Source organism: Salmo salar, chromosome 06 (genome assembly GCF_965601325.2).
Source record: "Salmo salar chromosome 06, fSalSal1, whole genome shotgun sequence".
NCBI lineage: Eukaryota > Metazoa > Chordata > Actinopteri > Salmoniformes > Salmonidae > Salmo > Salmo salar.
The window spans coordinates 313,114-336,469 of record NC_138296.1 but is presented as its reverse complement, the minus strand read 5'-3'; the positions used below and the strand labels follow the sequence as shown (position 1 = coordinate 336,469).

The following is a 23,356-nucleotide window of genomic DNA, read 5'->3' as shown; positions in this document are numbered from 1 at the left end:
TGGGTTGTCATTAATAAACTGTGTTGTTATGTTTGTCTCCAGGGCGACGGTGATGGAGACGGTCTCCATGGAGACGGTGTGTTCTCCCTCCCCCGGGATGAGCTGTCCCGGGTCGACGCCACGGCAACCCTGAAACGGCGTCCCCGTTGCAACAAGCCTCACCCCAACGGGTCCCGTTTCACCCTGACAGAGTCTTCCACCGTCAAGCGCCGTCCCAAGAGCAGAGACAAGGAGCCAGAGGGTTTTTCAGAGAGCGGTATCGCAGACATCACCGGGACCTCTAACACGTGGGCCGTTAACACCGGGGCCGCCAACGCCGGGGCTGTTACCGGGCCGGAGCCGGCCGTACCGTACGAGAACGGCACCGCCACCGTTAAACGCCGGCCGGTGTATGAGATGGGAGAGGCGGAGGAGCCTAGTCCGATCCAGGCTACGCCTCCTCTCAGGGACAGCTCAGACCTGGGAGGACCAGGGGTGATGGCGGGGGGAGAAGCGGGAGGAGCGGTGACCCCTGTGAGGAAACCCAAACCCCCTGTCTCCCCCAAACCTGTCCTGGCTCAGATGAGGAGACAGTCGTCCTCTAGAAGAGTCCCCCTGCCTGGACCAGGCACCCCCGGTAGCCCAGGTACTGTCTTGCACTGTGATTTACTAGCATGTAATACTGATGCCCAGCTCTCAATGTCAAGTTCTCACCTATAGGTCTGTCTGTCTGTCGGCTAATCTCCCTCTCTCTCTCCCTCCCTCCCTCCCTCCCTCTCTCTCCCTCTGTCTCGCTCCTTCCTCTCTCTCTCTCTCTCTCTCCCTCCCTCCCTCTCTCTCGCTCCTTCCTCTCTCTCTCTCTCTCCCTCCCTCCCTCTCTCTCGCTCCTTCCTTCCTCTCTCTCTCTTTCTCTCCCTCTCTCTCGCTCCTTTCTCTCTCTCGCTCATTCCTCTTCCTCTCTCTCTCTTTCTCTCCCTCTCTCTCGCTCCTTTCTCTCTCTCGCTCCTTCCTCTCTCTCTCTCCCTCCCTCCCTCCCTCCCTCCCTCTCGCTCCTTCCACTCTCTCTCTCCCACTCTCTCTCTCCCTCTCTCTCTCTCCCTAACTCCCTCTCTCTCTCCCTCCCTCCTTCCTCTCTCTCCCTCCCTCCCTCCCTCCCTCTCCTTCCTTTCTCTCTCCAGTTGAAACAAAGAAGATTCCTCCCCCAGTCTCCCCCAAACCGGCTCCTCCCCCCACAGCCCCTAAACCAACCAAACACCTCCACTCTATAACCACACCCACCTCGCCCCCCTCCTCCTCCTCCTCTTCCTCCTCCCCCAACCCTACAGCCAAACCCCCCACCCCACCCGCCCAGAGTCCCCACACCCCCCTCACCCCCCAGAGTCCCCACACCCCCCTCACCCCAACCCCTCCACCTATCAAACCGCCCCGCTCCTCCATCGGGGGCGTGTCCGTGGACATGGGGACGGCGGCGCCGGTCAGCGTGGTGATGTCAGAGGCGGAGTCTGTGCATCAGAAGCTGGAGGAGACGAGCGCGTCATTGGCTGCTGCCTTAAAGGCTGTCGAGGACAAGATACGAGAGGAACAGGAGTGAGTTACTGCGCACACACACATACACACACACACACACACACACACACACACACACACACACACACACACACACACACACACACACACACACACAAATATAAATATTGAATATACATTATCCACAATGCTAATCGATATTGGATATACATTATCCACAATGCTAATCAATATTAGATATACATTATCCCCAATGCTAATCAATATTAGATATACATTATCCCCAATGCTAATCAATATTGGATATACATTATCCCCAATGCTGATCAATATTGGATATACATTATCCCCAATGCTGATCAATATTGAATACACATTATCCTCAATGCTGATCAGTATTGGATATACATTTTCCCCAATGCTAATCAATATTAGATATACATTATCCCCAATGCTAATCAATATTAGATATACATTATCCCCAATGCTAATCAATATTAGATATACGTTATCCCCAATGCTAATCAATATTGGATATACATTATCCCCAATGCTGATCAATATTAGATACACATTATCCTCAATGCTGATCAGTATTGGATACACATTATCCCCAATGCTAATCAATATTAGATACACATTATCCCCAATGCTAATCAATATTAGATACACATTATCCCCAATGCTGATCAATATTAGATACACATTATCCCCAATGCTAATCAATATTAGATACACATTATCCCCAATGCTGATCAATATTAGATACACATTATCCCCAATGCTAATCAATATTGAATACACATTATCCCCAATGCTAATCAATATTAGATACACATTATCCACAATGCTGATCAATATTGAATATACATTATCCAATGCTAATCAATATTGGAGACACATTATCCCCAATGCTGATCAATATTGGATATATATTATCCCCAATGCTAATCAATATTAGATACACATTATCCCCAATGCTGATCAATATTGAATATACATTATCCCCAATGCTAATCAATATTAGATACACATTATCAACAATACTGATCAATATTAGATACACATTATCCCCAATGCTAATCAATATTAGATACACATTATCCCCAAAGCTAATCAATATTGGAGAGACATTATCCCCAATGCTAATCAATATTAGATACACATTATCCCCAATGCTAATCAATATTAGATACACATTATCCCCAATGCTAATCAATATTGGAGAGACATTATCACCAATGCTAATCAATATTAGATACACATTATCCCCAATGCTAATCAATATTAGATATACATTATCCCCAATGCTAATCAATATTGGATATACATTATCCCCAATGCTAATCAATATTGGAGACACATTATCCCCAATGCTAATCAATATTAGATACACATTATCCCCAATGCTGATCATTATTAGATACACATTATCCCCAATGCTAATCAATATTAGATACACATTATCCCCAATGCTAATCAATATTGGAGACACATTATCCCCAATGCTAATCAATATTAGATACACATTATCCCCAATGCTAATCAATATTGGATACACATTATCCCCATGCTAACCAATATTAGATAGACATTATCCCCAATGCTAATCAATATTGGAGACACATTATCCCCAATGCTAATCAATATTGAATACACATTATCCCCAATGCTAATCAATATTGAATACACATTATCCCCAATGCTAATCAATATTTGCGACACATTATCCCCAATGCTAATCAATATTGGATACACATTATCCACAATGCTAATCAATATTGGATACACATGATCCCCAATGCTAATCAATATTAGATACACATTATCCCCAATGCTAATCAATATTGGATACACATTATCCCCATGCTAACCAATATTAGATAGACATTATCCCCAATGCTAATCAATATTGGAGACACATTATCCCCAATGCTAATCAATATTGAATACACATTATCCCCAATGCTAATCAATATTAGATACACATTATCCCCAATGCTAATCAATATCGTATAAACAATATCCACAATGCTAATCAATATTGAATACACATTATCCCCAATGCTAATCAATATTGAATACACATTATCCCCAATGCTAATCAATATTGAATACACATTATCCCCAATGCTAATCAATATCGTATAAACAATATCCACAATGCTAATCAATATTGAATACACATTATCCCCAATGCTAATCAATATTGAATACACATTATCCCCAATGCTAATCAATATTGGATACACATTATCCCCAATGCTAATCAATATTAGATACACATTATCCCCAATGCTAACCAATATTAGATAGACATTATCCCCAATGCTAATCAATATTGGAGACACATTATCCCCAATGCTAATCAATATTGAATACACATTATCCCCAATGCTAATCAATATTAGATACACATTATCCCCAATGCTAATCAATATCGTATAAACAATATCCACAATGCTAATCAATATTGAATACACATTATCCCCAATGCTAATCAATATTGAATACACATTATCCCCAATGCTAATCAAAATTGAATACACATTATCCCCAATGCTAATCAATATTAGATACACATTATCCCCAATGCTGATCATTATTAGATACACATTATCCCCAATGCTAATCAATATTAGATACACATTATCCCCAATGCTAATCAATATTGGAGACACATTATCCCCAATGCTAATCAATATTAGATACACATTATCCCCAATGCTAATCAATATTGGATACACATTATCCCCATGCTAACCAATATTAGATAGACATTATCCCCAATGCTAATCAATATTGGAGACACATTATCCCCAATGCTAATCAATATTGAATACACATTATCCCCAATGCTAATCAATATTGAATACACATTATCCCCAATGCTAATCAATATTTGCGACACATTATCCCCAATGCTAATCAATATTGGATACACATTATCCACAATGCTAATCAATATTGGATACACATGATCCCCAATGCTAATCAATATTAGATACACATTATCCCCAATGCTAATCAATATTGGATACACATTATCCCCATGCTAACCAATATTAGATAGACATTATCCCCAATGCTAATCAATATTGGAGACACATTATCCCCAATGCTAATCAATATTGAATACACATTATCCCCAATGCTAATCAATATTAGATACACATTATCCCCAATGCTAATCAATATCGTATAAACAATATCCACAATGCTAATCAATATTGAATACACATTATCCCCAATGCTAATCAATATTGAATACACATTATCCCCAATGCTAATCAATATTGAATACACATTATCCCCAATGCTAATCAATATCGTATAAACAATATCCACAATGCTAATCAATATTGAATACACATTATCCCCAATGCTAATCAATATTGAATACACATTATCCCCAATGCTAATCAATATTGGATACACATTATCCCCAATGCTAATCAATATTAGATACACATTATCCCCAATGCTAACCAATATTAGATAGACATTATCCCCAATGCTAATCAATATTGGAGACACATTATCCCCAATGCTAATCAATATTGAATACACATTATCCCCAATGCTAATCAATATTAGATACACATTATCCCCAATGCTAATCAATATCGTATAAACAATATCCACAATGCTAATCAATATTGAATACACATTATCCCCAATGCTAATCAATATTGAATACACATTATCCCCAATGCTAATCAATATTGAATACACATTATCCCCAATGCTAATCAATATCGTATAAACAATATCCACAATGCTAATCAATATTGAATACACATTATCCCCAATGCTAATCAATATTGAATACACATTATCCCCAATGCTAATCAATATTGGATACACATTATCCCCAATGCTAATCAATATTAGATACACATTATCCCCAATGCTAATCAATATTGGATATACATTATCCCCAATGCTAATCAATATTGGATACACATTATCCCCGATGCTAATCAATATTGAATATACATTATCCCCAATGCTAATCAATATTGGATATACATTATCCCCGATGCTAATCAATATTGAATATACATTATCCCCAATGCTAATCAATATTGGATATACATTATCCCCAATGCTAATCAATATTGGATATACATTATCCCCGATGCTAATCAATATTGAATATACATTATCCCCAATGCTAATCAATATTGGAGACACATTATCCCCAATGCTAATCAATATTAGATACACATTATCCCCAATGCTAATCAATATTGGATACACATTATCCCCATGCTAACCAATATTAGATAGACATTATCCCCAATGCTAATCAATATTGGAGACACATTATCCCCAATGCTAATCAATATTGAATACACATTATCCCCAATGCTAATCAATATTGAATACACATTATCCCCAATGCTAATCAATATTTGCGACACATTATCCCCAATGCTAATCAATATTGGATACACATTATCCACAATGCTAATCAATATTGGATACACATGATCCCCAATGCTAATCAATATTAGATACACATTATCCCCAATGCTAATCAATATTGGATACACATTATCCCCATGCTAACCAATATTAGATAGACATTATCCCCAATGCTAATCAATATTGGAGACACATTATCCCCAATGCTAATCAATATTGAATACACATTATCCCCAATGCTAATCAATATTAGATACACATTATCCCCAATGCTAATCAATATCGTATAAACAATATCCACAATGCTAATCAATATTGAATACACATTATCCCCAATGCTAATCAATATTGAATACACATTATCCCCAATGCTAATCAATATTGAATACACATTATCCCCAATGCTAATCAATATCGTATAAACAATATCCACAATGCTAATCAATATTGAATACACATTATCCCCAATGCTAATCAATATTGAATACACATTATCCCCAATGCTAATCAATATTGGATACACATTATCCCCAATGCTAATCAATATTAGATACACATTATCCCCAATGCTAACCAATATTAGATAGACATTATCCCCAATGCTAATCAATATTGGAGACACATTATCCCCAATGCTAATCAATATTGAATACACATTATCCCCAATGCTAATCAATATTAGATACACATTATCCCCAATGCTAATCAATATCGTATAAACAATATCCACAATGCTAATCAATATTGAATACACATTATCCCCAATGCTAATCAATATTGAATACACATTATCCCCAATGCTAATCAATATTGAATACACATTATCCCCAATGCTAATCAATATCGTATAAACAATATCCACAATGCTAATCAATATTGAATACACATTATCCCCAATGCTAATCAATATTGAATACACATTATCCCCAATGCTAATCAATATTGGATACACATTATCCCCAATGCTAATCAATATTAGATACACATTATCCCCAATGCTAATCAATATTGGATATACATTATCCCCAATGCTAATCAATATTGGATACACATTATCCCCGATGCTAATCAATATTGAATATACATTATCCCCAATGCTAATCAATATTGGATATACATTATCCCCGATGCTAATCAATATTGAATATACATTATCCCCAATGCTAATCAATATTGGATATACATTATCCCCAATGCTAATCAATATTGGAGAGACATTATCCCCAATGCTGATCAATATTAGATACACATTATCCCCAATGCTAATCAATATTGAATATACATTATCCCCAATGCTAATCAATATTGGATATACATTATCCCCGATGCTAATCAATATTGAATATACATTATCCCCAATGCTAATCAATATTGGATATACATTATCCCCAATGCTAATCAATATTGGAGATACATTATCCCCAATGCTAATCAATATTAGATACACATTATCCCCAATGCTAATCAATATTGGAGAGACATTATCCCCAATGCTAATCAATATTAGATACACATTATCCCCAATGCTAATCAATATTAGATACACATTATCCCCAATGCTAATCAGTGAAAACGTCTGTTAAATTCGCTGCTCTGTTGTTGTTTGTTTACAGCAGGTCATGTCATAGGGGAAGTGTCAGAGGACCTCTGGTATTGTTACATCACATCATGTTCTAGAATAAAAGGGTTTTAAACATGGCGTCCGTTCTAAGAACGTAGCCAAACTCTCTTGATAGATGGCTCTGCTTCTTGCTATAGAATTAGCCTCTGTCAACAACAACAACAACTCGGATGTTCTGGTTTTCAGGGGAAACGGGAAGAGGGTCTGTGACGCTACTTCCTCTTTTGGACGTTAACAAGGAAACACTCCATCTTAAAACTCCTCCTCCAAATTTACTGGATTGGTTGAACAGTGCAGAAGAGAACCTCCCCCAACATTTTTTAAATTCTAGTTTCAGACCAGTATGTAGGGGGATCTAGTTCCAGACCAGTATGTAGGGGATCTAGTTTCAGACCAGTATGTAGGGGATCTAGTTCCAGACCAGTATGTAGGGGGATCTAGTTTCAGACCAGTATGTAGGGGATCTAGTTTCAGACCAGTATGTAGGGGATCTAGTGTTAGACCAGTATGTAGAGGGATCTAGTTTCAGACCAGTATGTAGGGGATCTAGTTTCAGACCAGTATGTAGGGGGATCTAGTTTCAGACCAGTATGTAGGGGATCTAGTTTCAGACCAGTATGTAGGGGGATCTAGTTTCAGACCAGTATGTAGGGGATCTAGTGTTAGACCAGTATGTAGAGGGATCTAGTTTCACACCAGTATGTAGGGGGATCTAGTTTCAGACCAGTATGTAGGGGATCTAGTGTTAGACCAGTATGTAGAGGGATCTAGTTTCAGACCAGTATGTAGGGGATCTAGTTTCAGACCAGTATGTAGGGGGATCTAGTTTCAGACCAGTATGTAGGGGGATCTAGTTTCAGACCAGTATGTAGGGGATCTAGTTTCAGACCAGTATGTAGGGGGATCTAGTTTCAGACCAGTATGTAGGGGATCTAGTGTTAGACCAGTATGTAGAGGGATCTAGTTTCACACCAGTATGTAGGGGGATCTAGTTTCAGACCAGTATGTAGGGGATCTAGTGTTAGACCAGTATGTAGAGGGATCTAGTTTCAGACCAGTATGTAGGGGGATCTAGTTTCAGACCAGTATGTAGGGGGATCTAGTTTCAGACCAGTATGTAGGGGATCTAGTTTCAGACCAGTATGTAGGGGGATCTAGTTTCACACCAGTATGTAGGGGATCTAGTTTCAGACCAGTATGTAGGGGGATCTAGTTTCAGACCAGTATGTAGGGGATCTAGTTTCAGACCAGTATGTAGGGGGATCTAGTTTCAGACCAGTATGTAGGGGATCTAGTTTCAGACCAGTATGTAGGGGGATCTAGTGTCAGACCAGTATGTAGAGGGATCTAGTTTCAGACCAGTATGTAGGGGATCTAGTTCCAGACCAGTATATAGGGGGATCTAGTTTCAGACCAGTATGTAGGGGGATCTAGTTTCAGACCAGTATGTAGGGGGATCTAGTTTCAGACCAGTATGTAGGGGATCTAGTTTCAGACCAGTATGTAGGGGATCTAGTTTCAGACCAGTATGTAGGGGGATCTAGTTTCAGACCAGTATGTAGGGGGATCTAGTTTCAGACCAGTATGTAGGGGGATCTAGTTCCAGACCAGTATGTAGGGGGATCTAGTTTCAGACCAGTATGTAGGGGGATCTAGTTTCAGACCAGTATGTAGGGGGATCTAGTTTCAGACCAGTATGTAGGGGGATCTAGTTCCAGACCAGTATGTAGGGGGATCTAGTTCCAGACCAGTATGTAGGGGGATCTAGTTCCAGACCAGTATGTAGGGGATCTAGTTTCAGACCAGTATGTAGGGGATCTAGTTTCAGACCAGTATGTAGGGGGATCTAGTTTCAGACCAGTATGTAGGGGGATCTAGTTTCAGACCAGTATGTAGGGGATCTAGTTTCAGACCAGTATGTAGGGGATCTAGTTTCAGACCAGTATGTAGGGGGATCTAGTTTCAGACCAGTATGTAGGGGGATCTAGTTTCAGACCAGTATGTAGGGGGATCTAGTTTCAGACCAGTATGTAGGGGATCTAGTTTCAGACCAGTATGTAGGGGATCTAGTTTCAGACCAGTATGTAGGGGATCTAGTTTCAGACCAGTATGTAGGGGATCTAGTTTCAGACCAGTATGTAGGGGGATCTAGTTCCAGACCAGTATGTAGGGGATCTAGTTTCAGACCAGTATGTAGGGGATCTAGTTTCAGACCAGTATGTAGGGGATCTAGTTTCAGACCAGTATGTAGGGGATCTAGTTTCAGACCAGTATGTAGGGGGATCTAGTTTCAGACCAGTATGTAGGGGGATCTAGTTTCAGACCAGTTTGTAGGGGATCTAGTTTCAGACCAGTATGTAGGGGATCTAGTTCCAGACCAGAGTGTAGGGGATCTAGTTTCAGACCAGTATGTAGGGGATCTAGTTTCAGACCAGTATGTAGGGGGATCTAGTTTCAGACCAGTATGTAGAGGGATCTAGTTCCAGACCAGTATGTAGAGGGGATCTAGTTTCAGACCAGTATGTAGAGGGATCTAGTTTCAGACCAGTATGTAAAGGATCTAGTGTTAGACCAGTATGTAGAGGGATCTAGTTTCAGACCAGTATGTAGGGGGATCTAGTTTCAGACCAGTATGTAGGGGGATCTAGTTTCAGACCAGTTTGTAGGGGATCTAGTTTCAGACCAGTATGTAGGGGATCTAGTTCCAGACCAGAGTGTAGGGGATCTAGTTTCAGACCAGTATGTAGGGGATCTAGTTTCAGACCAGTATGTAGGGGGATCTAGTTTCAGACCAGTATGTAGAGGGATCTAGTTCCAGACCAGTATGTAGAGGGGATCTAGTTTCAGACCAGTATGTAGAGGGATCTAGTTTCAGACCAGTATGTAAAGGATCTAGTGTTAGACCAGTATGTAGAGGGATCTAGTTTCAGACCAGTATGTAGGGGGATCTAGTTTCAGACCAGTATGTAGGGGGATCTAGTTCCAGACCAGTATGTAGGGGATCTAGTTTCAGACCAGTATGTAGGGGATCTAGTTCCAGACCAGAGTGTAGGGGATCTAGTTTCAGACCAGTATGTAGAGGGATCTAGTTTCAGACCAGAGAGTAGGGGATCTAGTTTCAGACCAGTATGTAGAGGGATCTAGTTTCAGACCAGTATGTAGGGGATCTAGTTCCAGACCAGTATGTAGGGGATCTAGTTCCAGACCAGTATGTAGGGGGATCTAGTTCCAGACCAGTATGTAGGGGATCTAGTTTCAGACCAGTATGTAGGGGATCTAGTTCCAGACCAGTATCTAGGGGGATCTAGTTCCAGACCAGTATGTAGGGGATCTAGTTCCAGACCAGTATGTAGGGGATCTAGTTTCAGACCAGTGTGTAGGGGATCTAGTTTCAGACCAGTATGTAGGGGGATCTAGTTTCAGACCAGTATGTAGAGGGATCTAGTTCCAGACCAGTATGTAGGGGGATCTAGTTTCAGACCAGTATGTAAAGGATCTAGTGTTAGACCAGTATGTAGAGGGATCTAGTTTCAGACCAGTATGTAGGGGGATCTAGTTTCAGACCAGTATGTAGGGGGATCTAGTTCCAGACCAGTATGTAGGGGGATCTAGTTTCAGACCAGTATGTAGGGGGATCTAGTTTCAGACCAGTATGTAGGGGATCTAGTTCCAGACCAGTATGTAGGGGATCTAGTTCCAGACCAGAGTGTAGGGGATCTAGTTTCAGACCAGTATGTAGAGGGATCTAGTTTCAGACCAGAGTGTAGGGGATCTAGTTTCAGACCAGTATGTAGAGGGATCTAGTTTCAGACCAGTATGTAGGGGATCTAGTTCCAGACCAGTATGTAGGGGATCTAGTTCCAGACCAGTATGTAGGGGGATCTAGTTCCAGACCAGTATGTAGGGGGATCTAGTTTCAGACCAGTATGTAGGGGATCTAGTTCCAGACCAGTATCTAGGGGGATCTAGTTCCAGACCAGTATGTAGGGGATCTAGTTCCAGACCAGTATGTAGGGGATCTAGTTTCAGACCAGTGTGTAGGGGATCTAGTTTCAGACCAGTATGTAGGGGATCTAGTTTCAGACCAGTATGTAGAGGGATCTAGTTCCAGACCAGTATGTAGGGGGATCTAGTTTCAGACCAGTATTGTACGGGGATCTAGTTTCAGACCAGTATGAAGGGGATCTAGTTTCAGACCAGTATGTAGGGGATCTAGTTTCAGACCAGTATGTAGAGGGATCTAGTTCCAGACCAGTATGTAGGGGGATCTAGTTTCAGACCAGTATTGTACGGGGATCTAGTTACAGACCAGTATGTAGAGGGATCTAGTTTCAGACCAGTATGAAGGGGATCTAGTTTCAGACCAGTATGTAGGGGATCTAGTTTCAGACCAGTATGTAGGGGATCTAGTTTCAGACCAGTATGTAGGGGGATCTAGTTACAGACCAGTATGTAGGGGATCTAGTTTCAGACCAGTATGTAGGGGGATCTAGTTTCAGACCAGTATGTAGGGGATCTAGTTCCAGACCAGTATTTAGGGGGATCTAGTTCCAGACCAGTATGTAGGGGGATCTAGTTTCAGACCAGTATGTAGGGGGATCTAGTTTCAGACCAGTATGTAGGGGGTCTGGTGTCAGACCAGTATGTAGGGGATCTAGTTCCAGACCAGTATGTAGGGGATCTAGTTCCAGACCAGTATGTAGGGGGATCTAGTTTCAGACCAGTATGTAGGGGGATCTAGTTCCAGACCAGTATGTAGGGGGATCTAGTTTCAGACCAGTATGTAGGGGATCTAGTTTCAGACCAGTATGTAGGGGATCTAGTTTCAGACCAGTATGTAGGGGGATCTAGGTTCAGACCAGTATGTAGGGGGATCTAGTTCCAGACCAGTATGTAGGGGGATCTAGTTTCAGACCAGTATGTAGGGGGTCTGGTGTCAGACCAGTATGTAGGGGGATCTAGTTTCAGACCAGTATGTAGGGGATCTAGTTCCAGACCAGTATGTAGGGGATCTAGTTTCAGACCAGTATGTAGGGGGTCTGGTGTCAGACCAGTATGTAGGGGGATCTAGTTTCAGACCAGAGTGTAGGGGATCTAGTTTCAGACCAGTATGTAGGGGATCTAGTTTCAGACCAGTATGTAGGGGGATCTAGTTTCAGACCAGTATGTAGAGGGATCTAGTTCCAGACCAGTATGTAGAGGGGATCTAGTTTCAGACCAGTATGTAGAGGGATCTAGTTTCAGACCAGTATGTAGGGGATCTAGTGTTAGACCAGTATGTAGAGGGATCTAGTTTCAGACCAGTATGTAGGGGGATCTAGTTTCAGACCAGTATGTAAGGGGATCTAGTTCCAGACCAGTATGTAGGGGGATCTAGTTTCAGACCAGTATGTAGGGGGATCTAGTTCCAGACCAGTATGTAGGGGGATCTAGTTTCAGACCAGTATGTAGGGGGATCTAGTTTCAGACCAGTATGTAGGGGGATCTAGTTTCAGACCAGTATGTAGGGGATCTAGTTTCAGACCAGTATGTAGGGGATCTAGTTTCAGACCAGTATGTAGGGGGATCTAGTTTCAGACCAGTATGTAGGGGGATCTAGTTTCAGACCAGTATGTAGGGGGATCTAGTTTCAGACCAGTATGTAGGGGATCTAGTTTCAGACCAGTATGTAGGGGATCTAGTTTCAGACCAGTATGTAGGGGATCTAGTTCCAAACCAGTATGTAGGGGGATCTAGTTCCAGACCAGTATGTAGGGGATCTAGTTTCAGACCAGTATGTAGGGGATCTAGTTTCAGACCAGTATGTAGGGGATCTAGTTTCAGACCAGTATGTAGGGGATCTAGTTTCAGACCAGTATGTAGGGGATCTAGTTTCAGACCAGTATGTAGGGGGATCTAGTTTCAGACCAGTATGTAGGGGATCTAGTTTCAGACCAGTATGTAGGGGATCTAGTTCCAGACCAGAGTGTAGGGGATCTAGTTTCAGACCAGTATGTAGGGGATCTAGTTTCAGACCAGTTCGTAGTGGGGTCTAGTTTCAGACCAGTATGTAGAGGGATCTAGTTCCAGACCAGTATGTAGAGGGGATCTAGTTTCAGACCAGTATGTAGAGGGATCTAGTTTCAGACCAGTATGTAAAGGATCTAGTGTTAGACCAGTATGTAGAGGGATCTAGTTTCAGACCAGTATGTAGGGGGATCTAGTTTCAGACCAGTATGTAGCGGGATCTAGTTCCAGACCAGTATGTAGGGGGATCTAGTTTCAGACCAGTATGTAGGGGGATCTAGTTTCAGACCAGTATGTAGGGGATCTAGTTTCAGACCAGTAAGTAGGGGATCTAGTTTAATACCAGTATGTAGGGGATCTAGTTTCAGACCAGTATGTAGGGGATCTAGTTTCAGACCAGTATGTAGGGGATCTAGTTTCAGACCAGTATGTAGGGGATCTAGTTTCAGACCAGTATGTAGGGGGATCTAGTTCCAGACCAGTATGTAGGGGATCTAGTTTCAGACCAGTATGTAGGGGATCTAGTTTCAGACCAGTATGTAGGGGATCTAGTTTCAGACCAGTATGTAGGGGATCTAGTTTCAGACCAGTATGTAGGGGGATCTAGTTTCAGACCAGTATGTAGGGGGATCTAGTTTCAGACCAGTTTGTAGGGGATCTAGTTTCAGACCAGTATGTAGGGGATCTAGTTCCAGACCAGAGTGTAGGGGATCTAGTTTCAGACCAGTATGTAGGGGATCTAGTTTCAGACCAGTATGTAGGGGGATCTAGTTTCAGACCAGTATGTAGAGGGATCTAGTTCCAGACCAGTATGTAGAGGGGATCTAGTTTCAGACCAGTATGTAGAGGGATCTAGTTTCAGACCAGTATGTAAAGGATCTAGTGTTAGACCAGTATGTAGAGGGATCTAGTTTCAGACCAGTATGTAGGGGGATCTAGTTTCAGACCAGTATGTAGGGGGATCTAGTTCCAGACCAGTATGTAGGGGATCTAGTTTCAGACCAGTATGTAGGGGATCTAGTTCCAGACCAGAGTGTAGGGGATCTAGTTTCAGACCAGTATGTAGAGGGATCTAGTTTCAGACCAGAGAGTAGGGGATCTAGTTTCAGACCAGTATGTAGAGGGATCTAGTTTCAGACCAGTATGTAGGGGATCTAGTTCCAGACCAGTATGTAGGGGATCTAGTTCCAGACCAGTATGTAGGGGGATCTAGTTCCAGACCAGTATGTAGGGGGATCTAGTTTCAGACCAGTATGTAGGGGATCTAGTTCCAGACCAGTATCTAGGGGGATCTAGTTCCAGACCAGTATGTAGGGGATCTAGTTCCAGACCAGTATGTAGGGGATCTAGTTTCAGACCAGTGTGTAGGGGATCTAGTTTCAGACCAGTATGTAGGGGGATCTAGTTTCAGACCAGTATGTAGAGGGATCTAGTTCCAGACCAGTATGTAGGGGGATCTAGTTTCAGACCAGTATGTAAAGGATCTAGTGTTAGACCAGTATGTAGAGGGATCTAGTTTCAGACCAGTATGTAGGGGGATCTAGTTTCAGACCAGTATGTAGGGGGATCTAGTTCCAGACCAGTATGTAGGGGGATCTAGTTTCAGACCAGTATGTAGGGGGATCTAGTTTCAGACCAGTATGTAGGGGATCTAGTTTCAGACCAGTATGTAGGGGATCTAGTTCCAGACCAGTATGTAGGGGATCTAGTTCCAGACCAGAGTGTAGGGGATCTAGTTTCAGACCAGTATGTAGAGGGATCTAGTTTCAGACCAGAGTGTAGGGGATCTAGTTTCAGACCAGTATGTAGAGGGATCTAGTTTCAGACCAGTATGTAGGGGATCTAGTTCCAGACCAGTATGTAGGGGATCTAGTTCCAGACCAGTATGTAGGGGGATCTAGTTCCAGACCAGTATGTAGGGGGATCTAGTTTCAGACCAGTATGTAGGGGATCTAGTTCCAGACCAGTATCTAGGGGGATCTAGTTCCAGACCAGTATGTAGGGGATCTAGTTCCAGACCAGTATGTAGGGGATCTAGTTTCAGACCAGTGTGTAGGGGATCTAGTTTCAGACCAGTATGTAGGGGATCTAGTTTCAGACCAGTATGTAGAGGGATCTAGTTCCAGACCAGTATGTAGGGGGATCTAGTTTCAGACCAGTATTGTACGGGGATCTAGTTTCAGACCAGTATGAAGGGGATCTAGTTTCAGACCAGTATGTAGGGGATCTAGTTTCAGACCAGTATGTAGAGGGATCTAGTTCCAGACCAGTATGTAGGGGGATCTAGTTTCAGACCAGTATTGTACGGGGATCTAGTTACAGACCAGTATGTAGAGGGATCTAGTTTCAGACCAGTATGAAGGGGATCTAGTTTCAGACCAGTATGTAGGGGATCTAGTTTCAGACCAGTATGTAGGGGATCTAGTTTCAGACCAGTATGTAGGGGGATCTAGTTACAGACCAGTATGTAGGGGATCTAGTTTCAGACCAGTATGTAGGGGGATCTAGTTTCAGACCAGTATGTAGGGGATCTAGTTCCAGACCAGTATTTAGGGGGATCTAGTTCCAGACCAGTATGTAGGGGGATCTAGTTTCAGACCAGTATGTAGGGGGATCTAGTTTCAGACCAGTATGTAGGGGGTCTGGTGTCAGACCAGTATGTAGGGGATCTAGTTCCAGACCAGTATGTAGGGGATCTAGTTCCAGACCAGTATGTAGGGGGATCTAGTTTCAGACCAGTATGTAGGGGGATCTAGTTCCAGACCAGTATGTAGGGGGATCTAGTTTCAGACCAGTATGTAGGGGATCTAGTTTCAGACCAGTATGTAGGGGATCTAGTTTCAGACCAGTATGTAGGGGGATCTAGGTTCAGACCAGTATGTAGGGGGATCTAGTTCCAGACCAGTATGTAGGGGGATCTAGTTTCAGACCAGTATGTAGGGGGTCTGGTGTCAGACCAGTATGTAGGGGGATCTAGTTTCAGACCAGTATGTAGGGGATCTAGTTCCAGACCAGTATGTAGGGGATCTAGTTTCAGACCAGTATGTAGGGGGTCTGGTGTCAGACCAGTATGTAGGGGGATCTAGTTTCAGACCAGAGTGTAGGGGATCTAGTTTCAGACCAGTATGTAGGGGATCTAGTTTCAGACCAGTATGTAGGGGGATCTAGTTTCAGACCAGTATGTAGAGGGATCTAGTTCCAGACCAGTATGTAGAGGGGATCTAGTTTCAGACCAGTATGTAGAGGGATCTAGTTTCAGACCAGTATGTAGGGGATCTAGTGTTAGACCAGTATGTAGAGGGATCTAGTTTCAGACCAGTATGTAGGGGGATCTAGTTTCAGACCAGTATGTAAGGGGATCTAGTTCCAGACCAGTATGTAGGGGGATCTAGTTTCAGACCAGTATGTAGGGGGATCTAGTTCCAGACCAGTATGTAGGGGGATCTAGTTTCAGACCAGTATGTAGAGGGATCTAGTTTCAGACCAGTATGTAGGGGGATCTAGTTTCAGACCAGTATGTAGGGGATCTAGTTTCAGACCAGTATGTAGGGGATCTAGTTTCAGACCAGTATGTAGGGGGATCTAGTTTCAGACCAGTATGTAGGGGGATCTAGTTTCAGACCAGTATGTAGGGGGATCTAGTTTCAGACCAGTATGTAGGGGATCTAGTTTCAGACCAGTATGTAGGGGATCTAGTTTCAGACCAGTATGTAGGGGATCTAGTTCCAAACCAGTATGTAGGGGGATCTAGTTCCAGACCAGTATGTAGGGGATCTAGTTTCAGACCAGTATGTAGGGGATCTAGTTTCAGACCAGTATGTAGGGGATCTAGTTTCAGACCAGTATGTAGGGGATCTAGTTTCAGACCAGTATGTAGGGGGATCTAGTTTCAGACCAGTATGTAGGGGATCTAGTTTCAGACCAGTATGTAGGGGATCTAGTTCCAGACCAGAGTGTAGGGGATCTAGTTTCAGACCAGTATGTAGGGGATCTAGTTTCAGACCAGTATGTAGTGGGGTCTAGTTTCAGACCAGTATGTAGAGGGATCTAGTTCCAGACCAGTATGTAGAGGGGATCTAGTTTCAGACCAGTATGTAGAGGGATCTAGTTTCAGACCAGTATGTAAAGGATCTAGTGTTAGACCAGTATGTAGAGGGATCTAGTTTCAGACCAGTATGTAGGGGGATCTAGTTTCAGACCAGTATGTAGCGGGATCTAGTTCCAGACCAGTATGTAGGGGGATCTAGTTTCAGACCAGTATGTAGGGGGATCTAGTTTCAGACCAGTATGTAGGGGATCTAGTTTCAGACCAGTATGTAGGGGATCTAGTTTAATACCAGTATGTAGGGGATCTAGTTTCAGACCAGTATGTAGGGGATCTAGTTTCAGACCAGTATGTAGGGGATCTAGTTTCAGACCAGTATGTAGGGGATCTAGTTTCAGACCAGTATGTAGGGGGATCTAGTTCCAGACCAGTATGTAGGGGATCTAGTTTCAGACCAGTATGTAGGGGATCTAGTTTCAGACCAGTATGTAGGGGATCTAGTTTCAGACCAGTATGTAGGGGATCTAGTTTCAGACCAGTATGTAGGGGGATCTAGTTTCAGACCAGTATGTAGGGGGATCTAGTTTCAGACCAGTTTGTAGGGGATCTAGTTTCAGACCAGTATGTAGGGGATCTAGTTCCAGACCAGAGTGTAGGGGATCTAGTTTCAGACCAGTATGTAGGGGATCTAGTTTCAGACCAGTATGTAGGGGGATCTAGTTTCAGACCAGTATGTAGAGGGATCTAGTTCCAGACCAGTATGTAGAGGGGATCTAGTTTCAGACCAGTATGTAGAGGGATCTAGTTTCAGACCAGTATGTAAAGGATCTAGTGTTAGACCAGTATGTAGAGGGATCTAGTTTCAGACCAGTATGTAGGGGGATCTAGTTTCAGACCAGTATGTAGGGGGATCTAGTTCCAGACCAGTATGTAGGGGATCTAGTTTCAGACCAGTATGTAGGGGATCTAGTTCCAGACCAGAGTGTAGGGGATCTAGTTTCAGACCAGTATGTAGAGGGATCTAGTTTCAGACCAGAGAGTAGGGGATCTAGTTTCAGACCAGTATGTAGAGGGATCTAGTTTCAGACCAGTATGTAGGGGATCTAGTTTCAGACCAGTATGTAGTGGGGTCTAGTTTCAGACCAGTATGTAGAGGGATCTAGTTCCAGACCAGTATGTAGAGGGGATCTAGTTTCAGACCAGTATGTAGAGGGATCTAGTTTCAGACCAGTATGTAAAGGATCTAGTGTTAGACCAGTATGTAGAGGGATCTAGTTTCAGACCAGTATGTAGGGGGATCTAGTTTCAGAACAGTATGTAGCGGGATCTAGTTCCAGACCAGTATGTAGGGGGATCTAGTTTCAGACCAGTATGTAGGGGGATCTAGTTTCAGACCAGTATGTAGGGGATCTAGTTTCAGACCAGTATGTAGGGGGATCTAGTTTCAGACCAGTATGTAGGGGATCTAGTGTTAGACCAGTATGTAGAGGGATCTAGTTTCAGACCAGTATGTAGGGGATCTAGTTTCAGACCAGTATGTAGGGGGATCTAGTTTCAGACCAGTATGTAGGGGATCTAGTTTCAGACCAGTATGTAGGGGGATCTAGTTTCAGACCAGTATGTAGGGGATCTAGTGTTAGACCAGTATGTAGAGGGATCTAGTTTCACACCAGTATGTAGGGGGATCTAGTTTCAGACCAGTATGTAGGGGATCTAGTGTTAGACCAGTATGTAGAGGGATCTAGTTTCAGACCAGTATGTAGGGGATCTAGTTTCAGACCAGTATGTAGGGGGATCTAGTTTCAGACCAGTATGTAGGGGGATCTAGTTTCAGACCAGTATGTAGGGGATCTAGTTTCAGACCAGTATGTAGGGGGATCTAGTTTCAGACCAGTATGTAGGGGATCTAGTGTTAGACCAGTATGTAGAGGGATCTAGTTTCACACCAGTATGTAGGGGGATCTAGTTTCAGACCAGTATGTAGGGGATCTAGTGTTAGACCAGTATGTAGAGGGATCTAGTTTCAGACCAGTATGTAGGGGGATCTAGTTTCAGACCAGTATGTAGGGGGATCTAGTTTCAGACCAGTATGTAGGGGATCTAGTTTCAGACCAGTATGTAGGGGGATCTAGTTTCACACCAGTATGTAGGGGATCTAGTTTCAGACCAGTATGTAGGGGGATCTAGTTTCAGACCAGTATGTAGGGGATCTAGTTTCAGACCAGTATGTAGGGGGATCTAGTTTCAGACCAGTATGTAGGGGATCTAGTTTCAGACCAGTATGTAGGGGGATCTAGTGTCAGACCAGTATGTAGAGGGATCTAGTTTCAGACCAGTATGTAGGGGATCTAGTTCCAGACCAGTATGTAGGGGGATCTAGTTTCAGACCAGTATGTAGGGGGATCTAGTTTCAGACCAGTATGTAGGGGGATCTAGTTTCAGACCAGTATGTAGGGGATCTAGTTTCAGACCAGTATGTAGGGGGATCTAGTTTCAGACCAGTATGTAGGGGGATCTAGTTTCAGACCAGTATGTAGGGGGATCTAGTTTCAGACCAGTATGTAGGGGGATCTAGTTCCAGACCAGTATGTAGGGGGATCTAGTTTCAGACCAGTATGTAGGGGGATCTAGTTTCAGACCAGTATGTAGGGGGATCTAGTTTCAGACCAGTATGTAGGGGGATCTAGTTCCAGACCAGTATGTAGGGGGATCTAGTTCCAGACCAGTATGTAGGGGGATCTAGTTCCAGACCAGTATGTAGGGGATCTAGTTTCAGACCAGTATGTAGGGGATCTAGTTTCAGACCAGTATGTAGGGGATCTAGTTTCAGACCAGTATGTAGGGGATCTAGTTTCAGACCAGTATGTAGGGGGATCTAGTTTCAGACCAGTATGTAGGGGGATCTAGTTCCAGACCAGTATGTAGGGGGATCTAGTTTCAGACCAGTATTTAGGGGGATCTAGTTTCAGACTAGTATGTAGGGGGATCTAGTTTCAGACCAGTATGTAGGGGGATCTAGTTTCAGACCAGTATGTAGGGGGATCTAGTTCCAGACCAGTATGTAGGGGGATCTAGTTCCAGACCAGTATGTAGGGGGATCTAGTTCCAGACCAGTATGTAGGGGGATCTAGTTTCAGACCAGTATGTAGGGGGATCTAGTTTCAGACCAGTATGTAGGGGGATCTAGTTTCAGACCAGTATGTAGGGGATCTAGTTTCAGACCAGTATGTAGGGGATCTAGTTTCAGACCAGTATGTAGGGGATCTAGTTTCAGACCAGTATGTAGGGGATCTAGTTTCAGACCAGTATGTAGGGGATCTAGTTTCAGACCAGTATGTAGGGGATCTAGTTTCAGACCAGTATGTAGGGGGATCTAGTTTCAGACCAGTATGTAGGGGATCTAGTTTCAGACCAGTATGTAGGGGATCTAGTTCCAGACCAGAGTGTAGGGGATCTAGTTTCAGACCAGTATGTAGGGGATCTAGTTTCAGACCAGTATGTAGTGGGGTCTAGTTTCAGACCAGTATGTAGAGGGATCTAGTTCCAGACCAGTATGTAGAGGGGATCTAGTATCAGACCAGTATGTAGAGGGATCTAGTTTCAGACCAGTATGTAAAGGATCTAGTGTTAGACCAGTATGTAGAGGGATCTAGTTTCAGACCAGTATGTAGGGGGATCTAGTTTCAGACCAGTATGTAGCGGGATCTAGTTCCAGACCAGTATGTAGGGGGATCTAGTTTCAGACCAGTATGTAGGGGGATCTAGTTTCAGACCAGTATGTAGGGGATCTAGTTTCAGACCAGTATGTAGGGGATCTAGTTTAATACCAGTATGTAGGGGATCTAGTTTCAGACCAGTATGTAGGGGATCTAGTTTCAGACCAGTATGTAGGGGATCTAGTTTCAGACCAGTATGTAGGGGATCTAGTTTCAGACCAGTATGTAGGGGGATCTAGTTCCAGACCAGTATGTAGGGGATCTAGTTTCAGACCAGTATGTAGGGGATCTAGTTTCAGACCAGTATGTAGGGGATCTAGTTTCAGACCAGTATGTAGGGGATCTAGTTTCAGACCAGTATGTAGGGGGATCTAGTTTCAGACCAGTATGTAGGGGGATCTAGTTTCAGACCAGTTTGTAGGGGATCTAGTTTCAGACCAGTATGTAGGGGATCTAGTTCCAGACCAGAGTGTAGGGGATCTAGTTTCAGACCAGTATGTAGGGGATCTAGTTTCAGACCAGTATGTAGGGGGATCTAGTTTCAGACCAGTATGTAGAGGGATCTAGTTCCAGACCAGTATGTAGAGGGGATCTAGTTTCAGACCAGTATGTAGAGGGATCTAGTTTCAGACCAGTATGTAAAGGATCTAGTGTTAGACCAGTATGTAGAGGGATCTAGTTTCAGACCAGTATGTAGGGGGATCTAGTTTCAGACCAGTATGTAGGGGGATCTAGTTCCAGACCAGTATGTAGGGGATCTAGTTTCAGACCAGTATGTAGGGGATCTAGTTCCAGACCAGAGTGTAGGGGATCTAGTTTCAGACCAGTATGTAGAGGGATCTAGTTTCAGACCAGAGAGTAGGGGATCTAGTTTCAGACCAGTATGTAGAGGGATCTAGTTTCAGACCAGTATGTAGGGGATCTAGTTTCAGACCAGTATGTAGTGGGGTCTAGTTTCAGACCAGTATGTAGAGGGATCTAGTTCCAGACCAGTATGTAGAGGGGATCTAGTTTCAGACCAGTATGTAGAGGGATCTAGTTTCAGACCAGTATGTAAAGGATCTAGTGTTAGACCAGTATGTAGAGGGATCTAGTTTCAGACCAGTATGTAGGGGGATCTAGTTTCAGACCAGTATGTAGGGGATCTAGTTCCAGACCAGTATCTAGGGGGATCTAGTTCCAGACCAGTATGTAGGGGATCTAGTTCCAGACCAGTATGTAGGGGATCTAGTTTCAGACCAGTGTGTAGGGGATCTAGTTTCAGACCAGTATGTAGGGGGATCTAGTTTCAGACCAGTATGTAGAGGGATCTAGTTCCAGACCAGTATGTAGGGGGATCTAGTTTCAGACCAGTATGTAAAGGATCTAGTGTTAGACCAGTATGTAGAGGGATCTAGTTTCAGACCAGTATGTAGGGGGATCTAGTTTCAGACCAGTATGTAGGGGGATCTAGTTCCAGACCAGTATGTAGGGGGATCTAGTTTCAGACCAGTATGTAGGGGGATCTAGTTTCAGACCAGTATGTAGGGGATCTAGTTTCAGACCAGTATGTAGGGGATCTAGTTCCAGACCAGTATGTAGGGGATCTAGTTCCAGACCAGAGTGTAGGGGATCTAGTTTCAGACCAGTATGTAGAGGGATCTAGTTTCAGACCAGAGTGTAGGGGATCTAGTTTCAGACCAGTATGTAGAGGGATCTAGTTTCAGACCAGTATGTAGGGGATCTAGTTCCAGACCAGTATGTAGGGGGTCTGGTGTCAGACCAGTATGTAGGGGGATCTAGTTTCAGACCAGTATGTAGGGGATCTAGTTCCAGACCAGTATGTAGGGGATCTAGTTTCAGACCAGTATGTAGGGGGTCTGGTGTCAGACCAGTATGTAGGGGGATCTAGTTTCAGACCAGAGTGTAGGGGATCTAGTTTCAGACCAGTATGTAGGGGATCTAGTTTCAGACCAGTATGTAGGGGGATCTAGTTTCAGACCAGTATGTAGAGGGATCTAGTTCCAGACCAGTATGTAGAGGGGATCTAGT

General features: G+C 43.2%; 1 protein-coding gene across 6 annotated transcripts in view; it reads left to right on the top strand.

The window, feature by feature from the left end:
• The window catches only part of LOC106602073 (caskin-1), a 187,763-nt gene that overhangs the window by 118,422 nt on the left and 45,985 nt on the right, over positions 1–23,356 (top strand). For all 6 annotated transcript variants that reach the window (XM_082976196.1, XM_082976195.1, XM_082976199.1 and 3 more), the window contains 2 exons: positions 43–625; positions 1,158–1,566. In XM_082976196.1, coding sequence (XP_082832322.1) covers positions 43–625; positions 1,158–1,566 — 992 coding nt within the window. The remainder of the gene's footprint in view (positions 1–42; positions 626–1,157; positions 1,567–23,356) is intronic.